Consider the following 8,544-nt stretch of genomic DNA (forward strand, 5'->3'; position numbering starts at 1 on the left):
CCGCTTTGGTGGGTGCTGGTGGAAGCCCCAGAACGCAGCCAGCTCCGCGGTGCTCTGGGTTTCATTGCACGATGCTTTGCCCGCTTGTAGCAGGGGGGGACACTGCCAGCGTGGGGGTCCCCACCCCGTCACCGCGAGTGTTCCGGGCGAGCCGGGGCAGCCCCAGGGCTGGACCAGCCCCAGCCACAGGCTCCAACCCCGCTGCCACCGGCAAGCCCGGGCAGGTCTAGGGCTGCCGGGTCCTGACGTCCCTCCTGGCACGGTGCTTGGCCCCGAGCACACCCGGGATTTGCGTGGGCAGGACCGCGGTGTCCCGCCTGCCCCCGCGCCCATGGGAAGGGATGCCACCACCCCGAGCACCCCCCACTCCTGCACCTCCTGGCTGCCGCTTAAAAAACCGCTCCCTCCACAAACCATCTCATTGAAAGAAAAGAAAATTCACGTCCAACTTGGTTCGGTTGCTTTCAGAAGCCGAACAAAACGAGGTTGTTTCAGGCCTCGCCTGGTGCCTCCTTTATATTCACCCTTTCTCACTTTAAACCCCTCGACTGGCTCCGGCAGGCTGGAATAGTTTTTCCTGGCAAGGTTGTTTTTTTCAGTCCCCTGGCAGGGTGGGGATGCTGGAGGCTCCTCTTTTCCAGGGGGGTTAAAAACAGAAACTACATGTTTGTGCCTAGCAAAACAAAATAAAGAAATGGACCAAGGGACAAGGGGGGGTTGCCAGCTTTTTGCAGCCCTGAAGTGCAACTAGTACCAGGGGGAAGCAGGCAGCAGCTCTCCCAGTCCTATCAACAGGGAGCTGAGAGGAGGAGAAGCCAGGACAGGAAACTCCTTATTGCCTTTTGGTGTTCATGGTCCACAAGCTCAAAGGAGAGATGCAGATCTGCCTCTAAAATTCCCCCCAGGCACACCAAAGCTGTTCCCCACAGGGATAACCCTACCTTATCCCAAGGGCAGCATCTTGCCTTCCCAGCACAAAACACATCCAGTCCAAGGCCAGCCCCTACAGTGAGCTCAGCCCTTATTTTGGGTTGAGATTGGCTGGATTGGGAGCAGCTGTGGCAGCTCTGGCTGCTGCAGTGCCTGGTGCTGAGGGGATCCAGCAGATCACTGGGAAGGTGATAGGGTGCTCCTCTTGTGCTGTGGAGACAGCAAGGGCTGTGACAAGCCCCAGGCAGGGTCTGGAGGGGGATCTCTGTGCAGCTTCTCTTTCTGCCCAGTGCCCACAAGGGCTCTGAAGTCACTTGGTCTCCCCAGAGCACCTACAGGGCACAAACAGAGGGATAGTCCCAGGCATTCAGCCCATGTCACCCCTAGGAGCTCCCTGCAGGGGCAGGGAAGGCTATTCCCAGGGCTGGGAGCAGCTCCCAGGACTCAGGACACAGCCAGCCTTGTGTCACCCATTTGGTGTGTAACCATTGTCCCACAGGGAATTTCTGTCCTGTCATGGAAGTAGCTGAGAGCTCCCGTGTCCTGGGGCTGGATGTATAAGCTGGGCTGGGGAGAGGAAACAAGAAGGCAGAATGGGGTTTTTTTCTTCTCCATTTTTTTTATTATTATTTTTTTTTAATTTGTAAATAACTTTGCATGAAAAAAGTTAAATTGCACAAGTAACTCTGCAGTTCTTCAACATCATCCCCAAAGCAGGAAAAATAGAAGAAAAACAACAAGGAAAAGGAAGCTTTGTCAATACAAACAGCTACACCGATCCCAAAGCCCCTTCTAAGTGCTTTTGTAACCAAAACAGAATCTATTTATAATCTTCCTTTTTTTTTTTTTTTTTGGCAAGTCTATGACACACCACTAAAATTCCAGCTTCTACTTGCTCCTACCTAATGGCTGCTCTACCTCTCACAGCCCACAGCAAAGGAGAGGCAAAAAAATCTGGTTTTTGAGAGCTTCTAGTCAGGTTTCAGCAGAGCTTGGCTCTGCTCCCAAAATATTTCCAAGCTACCTTGCACAGACCCTGCCACACTCACGCTGCACATCCCAGTGTCTCTCCTGGCTCCTGAGCTGCTCCTGGATGGACGGGACTTCATTTCCACTGCTGTCCCCAGAGCCTGTTGCACACACAAGTCTTTGGCCTGAGCTCCTGGATGGAGCCTGGATGTGGATTTCTTTCCTGCTCAGTCCCACCTGGCAGCGTTAGATGTGGAGTGATCCCACCACCACCAGCTGAGGGCCAGGCCGTGGGGTTTTCCTTGCACTTGGAGCCTGATGGAAGAGCTGAAGAAGTGAAGAGCAACAGTCTCAGACCAAAAAAGTGGAGAGAGGCTACGTCAGTGGGTGAATGAGAGGGTTTAGGGTGGTCCAGATCCTTTGGCAACTGCGGCAAGGATTTTGGGTACAAAAAAATACAAAAGCCAGTTTTGGGAGCACCCTGGTCCCTGCTGCTCCTCTCCTGTCCGGGCCAGTTCCTGGATTCTTCACGAATCCTGTTGCTGCAGGAGTCCTCCTTTGCGTGGTCTTGTTTTACAGAACAGTGAACACAAAACCTTTAAACTGTGAAAATAGAAAACAACTCCCAAACTGCATTTCCAGTCTACCCCTCCCCCCTTAAGAAATTCTAGTGCTAAAAAATATAGATTTCTTTGAATATATAATATATAATAGATTATATAAAAAACATCTAAAGAGGCACACTTGCTGAATTTATAAACCTTTTCTTCTTCCCTAGGCACAAGTCAGCTGGGATGTTGAACTTGGAGAATCCAGAAGGGACCTGTATTTGCTTACCAGCTAATTATCACACTGCATCTACCAACTGCACTGAGACAGAAAAAGGAAAGACAGAGAGAAACAGAGAGACAAAGAGGTGAGGAAATTGCACTTCAGTCTACCAAGTCCTAAGCCACCAGGAATCTCCTGCCTTGGATGGGATTCAGCAGGTACTTTTAGCCCTGATGGAAAAAAAAAAAACCATTATAATTCACATTTCTTTTTTAAAAGTAAAATGTAAAAAAATAAGTAGTGTTATTTTCCTTCTCTTGAGAAAACTAGAGACTTCTGAGGTGTCCTTTAAAGACACAGCAGGCAGTTCCTGGGGTGGTGGGTTTTTTTCTCCCCTGGTGTTTCTGGGAGTAACCTTACAACAAAGCTGGTAAGAGTCACCCATGGGCATCTCTAGAAAATCTTGTCCCTTGTAAGTCCAAGCTTGGGGAGAGCATCCTAAAGTCTTATAGGAGGCGTGCCAGACTGCTCAGGTTGATCACATCTGCCAGCAAAGAGGCGTCGATGTCTTCAAACACCTGGTCAATGTTGACGCAGTTGGAGAGGTAATCGCTTGTCCCTTCATCCCAGGGATGCTCCAGGTAAGTAGTGGCCATGAGGGTTTCATTAAAGTCCAGGTTGTACTGGTTGGATTCGGTGAGGACTTGCTCCTGCCCCTGGGGACAGTCCATGTGCTGCCCTTGTCCCGTCCAGTCCAGGTCGCACGTTACGGGGTTGATGGAAGGTGGGAGCTCCATATCCACAAGGGTGGAGAAGTCTCCATTAAGGTTGGTGTTAAAGACAGTTTCCCAGTCAAAGGCACCTTTCAGCGATCCCACCTCGGTCTGCTCCTCCTGGGTCATCAAGGCAGAGCTGGAAAGCCGGGACGCCTTGGCCGTTGGCATGGGCGAGGGCTGCTTGCGCTTCTGCCCAGCTTTGTTACCCACTGGATTCCAGTTCTGGTTGCTGGTGGTTTCCTCAAACTCTTTGAGCAGCTGCTGTGATGCCATGTTGGCCTCCAGGATGCTGTTGGAGCTGCAGGCTGAAGTGGCTGGGCTGACGACATGCTGTGCTTCCTTCTGGGCTCTTCCGGAGAAGGCCGGGTGGATCTGCACTGGGGACATCCGCCGCTTCTTGTAAGTCCCATACTTGAGCCTGTTGGCATAGTAGGGGTCAAGCTTCCAAAACCCACCTTTCCCTGGCTCGTCTTTCTCCCGGGGCACCTTGATGAAGGACTTGTTCAAGGAGAGGTTGTGCCGGATGGAGTTCTAGATCCAAAAGAGAAAGAAACCGAGGCTGAATGCTCATCTGCTGCCACAGGACCTACCTGTGTGGGGAAGCTGGTGGACAGTATTTTCAGCAAGGACCTTTAGGAAAACAAAGCAAAACTGGCAATGTCAGGACATCCCAGGCTACATGCTCAGCAGAAAGTCCCCTAAACCCCTGAGTCTCCAGCAGAGTTTTCCTGCCTCCTGTCTCATCCAGCCAGAAACTCCAGGAGCTAATGGGTTCGAGCAAGGACTTGCCAACCAATGGGAAGCTTTTGGGCAACTCTCCTTGGCTGGAAATTGGGGCCTTGGATCATGCAGAGCATTGGGAGAAACCTTGAGTTGCTCTAGGCATGGAACTAAGCTGGAGGACGTTGGGTCCTCCTCCACATCTGAGGAGGAAGAGCTTAGTCCTTACACCAACGTGGCCACAGCCCCATTACAAGGGGCAACACATGGCAGCACCGTGGGGGATGGCATTATAGGGCCCTCCTTGCATCCCCCGGTTCATCTGCTCCTATTGCTAGTGTTGAGGGGAAAATACTTGCCCAAAAATTAGGCACCATGCCTTCCCACAGCCAGCCTGGCACAAATCAGATGGGAGAACACGGAGAGACACGTGGACTGTTCCACCGTGGCCCTGTGTGTCCCCAGAGGTGCCTCCTGGCCCGGGGAAGCTCCGTGTGAGCTCACTGCATCTTCATCAGCCACTGCTCAAATAAGCTGAGGGGGAAGAAAAAAAAAAAGGGAGGGGGGAAAAAAAAGAAAAGGCGGAGTTTCTGCTCCCGTCGAGCTGTTCTGAAACCCTGAATGTGCCTGGAGTGATGTGAATAATCAGAAAGGAAACTCAGTTATTGGGTAAATAACCCAGCGTTGGACTCCACAAAGCCAGGACTGTACTAAGAGATTGGATATGGTAGAGGTGTTTTTTTTTTTTTAATGTTGCCTGGATATCTTTATGCTTATTCATCCATAATCCGTAGTGCCGAATAGGAAAAACAAGGCTCGATTGCTTAGAGCTGTTGAAAAACATGCACACACTCACTCACTCACACACACACACAACAAAACCCTCCTCTGGGCTGAAGCTCCTTGGGTTTGTTGGCTCCTCTCCAAAGCACTCAGCCCCCACAGGAATATATCCATCTCCCCCCTGGACTATGGGTGGCATGACCTTTCCAGGATGTCTTCACGTACGGGAATCGGGATAGGGGATGAGAACACAGAAAGAAAGAAAAGGAAAAAAAAAAAAGAAAAGAGAGGAAGAAAAAAATATATAAAGTAAATAGAAACAAAAGAGAAAAAAGAAAAGAGAAAAATAAAAAGCAGAAAACTAAATTAAAAAAAAAATAAAAGAAAGAAGAAGCAGGAACAGAGACATCCCTCCACACAATCCAGACTGTGGTAACTTCAATTTTACAGTTTAATGAAATTTTACAAGGATCAGAGACTTGAAAGCTGAATTCTCTGCTTCCCATCTCTCCTCCCGATCCCAAACTTTGCTCAGGCCGGGCTGAGTTATTACCCAGCCGGTTAACATATTTATCATTCCTGCCTGCCCCAGTCCAGTGTACCCCCTGGATCTCTGCAGAGAGGGATTGAAAACCTTCTTTCTTTTTTTAATAAACACATTTAATTAAAAATGTTGTGAATACCCAGCCATGAGTATGCAGGAGAAAGTCAACACTCTGGCACCCAGCTCCTCCTTCCAAATCTCTCCCGTAGGTCCCCTGAGCAAGGAGAAGGCTGGGGGACCAAGGTGACCCTGGAGAGGGACTGGGAGGGGTTCCCTTCCCCATGATGGGGTTCAAGAGCTGCTGGAGGCCCACCTGCCTGGAGAGAATGTGGGCAGTGCCTGGGCAGGGCCTTTGCAGTGGGTTTCCCTAGCCCTGCCTGGGTGGGCACTGCCATCAGGGTTAGTGACGTGCTGCGGGTTTGGGCTGGGAATAACAGAAGGATGAGCCACTCAGGTCCTTCTTGCCCTGCCACATCCTAGAAAGCCTCATGTGCCAGAGGTCCCCTCGTGTGACGGAGGAGGGCAGCGAGCCAAGGTGTCTGGGAAAAGCCCCAGGGCTTCAGGCTGTCCCCAAAGCTGGTGAGCCTGGGGGCTGTCCCCAATTCCACAAGGACATGCTTGTGCTTGCTGGGGACGGCAGCCCTATTTGACCTCTCTTGGGCTTCCCTCTGCAGGTCTGAGCAGCTCATCCCAGTGATGGAGACTCCTTGACCTGTCTGAGGGGCCAGGAGCTCAGCCCTCTGCCCTGCTTGGAAAGCAGCAGCATTTCTGCTCAGAACCTCCCCAACAAGTGACTTGTCCAACAAGTGGCATCTCCATCCCTCTCCTGTGCCTAGTCCTCAGCACTCAGGGACACTTGACCTGCTAATTCCATGTGCGCTCAGTCCCGAGGGACTCAGGAACCAATGAGAGCTGCAGAAGGGTAGGGATTGAGAGACCTTTGCCCTGGAGCCAAGAGGAGCCTCAGGTGCCAGGAGCCCAACAGGTACCTCCCTGCTCCCAAAATGTCCCCGGGCTCTCCTCCAGAATGGCTCCTTCCCTCTGCCACCCCTGCAGCTGTGGCATTTGTGCCCAGCCAAGTTCTTTCCTGTTCCAGCCCTTCCCCACCGGCTGCCAGTGCCACTCTTCTCCCAGTGGCATCCAGCATCCCTGCAGACCTTCGTGCAGGGTGGAGGCTGTGGAAAGCCCTGCCCAGCTCTGCAGGGAGAGGGGCTAAGGCAAGAGGGCTCCAAGTCTCCTACCTGCCAGGTGGGATCGGCGTGCCGGAAGTAGCAGAAGTTGTCCGTAATCCACTTGTAGATGGCAGAGAGGGTGATTTTGGGTTTGTTGCTGGCTTCCATCGCCATGCAGATCAGGGTGGCGTAGGAATAGGGTGGCTTGACGTGTGGGTTGGTCTTGTAGTCGATGTCCCCTGCGAGATGGGGGGGCACAGCCATGTCGTGGTGCATCGTCGAGGAGGTGGAGGAGGAGACGGGCGTGCAGGGGGTGTGACGGGTGCCCTTGCACGCCGGGTCAGCGGCCAGGGGGGAGCAGGGGGACTCGAAGTCGACCAGACTGAACAGACTCTCACTCATGGTGTAACAGTCCTGGGGGTCTGAGCCGGGGTATAACTGGGGCAGGCCTGTCTGGGCAACTGTGAAGTCGCTCAGCCAGCGGAGGTCTGGCAGGCTGTCATCCAGGTCTTCCTCCACGCACTTCAGTTTGCCCTTGGCTTTCAGCGCTTGGCTCGACCACGCCATGCCTGCACGGGGTGCACGGGGTGCACAGGGAGGGAAGGGATGGGATGGATCCTGCAAGAGCAACAGGGAGAAGGCTGATGTTCTCTGAGGCGCTCTGTGGCAGCCAGGCAGGGCCAGGCCTGGGTGCTCCTGGTGCTGCTGAGTGAGACTCATCCCTGGGGTGCTGTGCAAGGGAGCTGCAACACCTGCCCCAGGGGGGCTTTAGCAGCCCTGAGCCTTGGGGAAATTCCCTCAAAACCCTACACTCCAATGTCACCCAAACCCGTTGGCTGGCGCTACCCAGCAAGCTTTTGGCTGAACAAAGAATTAAAAAAAAAAAAACAAACAACAAAAAAACCACCCCAAGCAACCAAAATCCCTGCCAGCCCACAAAGTGAGGTTGTTTCTTGGGGACACACAGCTCTGGGTACCTGCTGCTAGCAGGACTAACTCTGGGTCCAACACCTTGACAAAATACTTTAAAGTTTCCCCCCCTCACAGCCAACTTCCCTCGGTTTGAGGCTATTTCTTCTTCTACCTTCCCCTGGTACCCAGAAATAACTCGGGGAGCTTAGGGGGGTTGCCGGAGTCCCACCCCAGGCACACACCAGAAACAACTCGGAGGGCTTGGGGCAGGGTTGTCGGAGTCCCATCCCAAGCACACCCTCAGTCAGAGCGAGCCGGCAGCTTCAGGCTTTGGGGAGCCCCGGGTAGGGGATGCGGCGCCTGGCTCCGGTGCCAGTCTCTAAACCCCAAATCCCGTGGTTTTGGGCCAGGAGAGAGCGCCCGGGAGGGCACATAACAAGAGCCGCTCCCCCCGCGCAGACCTACCGCCCCTTCCAGCTGCTTCGCCCGCGCTGCCCGTCCCGTCCCGTCCCATCCCATCCCACCGCCCTCCCCGGCCCCCACGGCTCCCCCTTACCCCCGTCCCGCTGTCGTCCCCCAACCGCCAAAGTTCACGACAGAGCAAGAAGCTTCTGGAAAAACAGCAGTGGAGGGGGGGAAACAAAAAAAAAAAAAAAAAAAAAAAAAAAAAAAAAAAGAAAAAAAGCGGGGGCGGGGGAGAAGAAAGGGGAAAGAGAAGCCCTGAGGCTGCCGGGGTGCCCGTGCCGGCTCCGTGCGGTGCGCCCGGGCCGGGCCGTGCCCGCCGAGCCGCCGTGAGCCGCGGCCGCCCCGGCGCGGGGTTAAGTAGCGGCTCCGAGAGGCTTCGCGCGTTGCCGCGGCGACGGCCCCGCCCCGTAAACATCCTCCGGCCGCGCCATTGGCCCGCGCGTTGCCATGGGGACGGGGCGGGATTTTGAGGGGGGTGGTACCCGGGGATGCTGTGGGACCC

The 8,544-nt window shown here is 53.8% G+C and overlaps 1 protein-coding gene across 4 annotated transcripts; it reads right to left on the reverse strand.

Moving 5' to 3' along the window:
* Positions 1-1,544: 1,544 nt before the first annotated feature.
* On the reverse strand, positions 1,545-8,231 carry FOXJ1 (forkhead box J1). 4 transcript variants are annotated; one of them, XM_017832973.1, is made up of 4 exons: positions 8,134-8,231; positions 7,064-7,283; positions 6,735-6,904; positions 1,545-3,977 (listed from the first exon to the last, which is right to left on the reverse strand). In XM_017832973.1, the coding sequence occupies exons 2-4, from the start codon at positions 7,230-7,232 to the stop codon at positions 3,177-3,179; spliced, it is 1,140 nt and encodes a 379-aa protein (XP_017688462.1). In that variant the 5' UTR covers positions 7,233-7,283; positions 8,134-8,231; the 3' UTR covers positions 1,545-3,176. The 4 variants fall into 4 exon arrangements, with proteins under 4 accessions (XP_017688462.1, XP_017688461.1, XP_017688460.1 ...); XM_017832972.1 differs by having other exon boundaries at positions 1,545-3,823; positions 3,902-3,977; positions 6,735-7,283; XM_017832971.1 differs by having other exon boundaries at positions 6,735-7,283.
* Positions 8,232-8,544: the final 313 nt, after the last annotated feature.

The sequence above is a fragment of the Lepidothrix coronata genome, unplaced genomic scaffold (assembly GCF_001604755.1).
Source record: "Lepidothrix coronata isolate B3197 unplaced genomic scaffold, Lepidothrix_coronata-1.0 Scaffold210, whole genome shotgun sequence".
NCBI lineage: Eukaryota > Metazoa > Chordata > Aves > Passeriformes > Pipridae > Lepidothrix > Lepidothrix coronata.

Bases quoted from the DNA above. Each gene is read 5' to 3' on its own strand.
- FOXJ1 (XM_017832969.1), bottom strand. From the start codon at position 7,385: ATGAGTCTCACTCAGCAGCACCAGGAGCACCCAGGCCTGGCCCTGCCT. The intron at 3,978-6,734 runs GTAGGAGACTTG...TTTTGGATCTAG, and splicing joins ACGCCGATCCCACCTGGCAG to AACTCCATCCGGCACAACCT.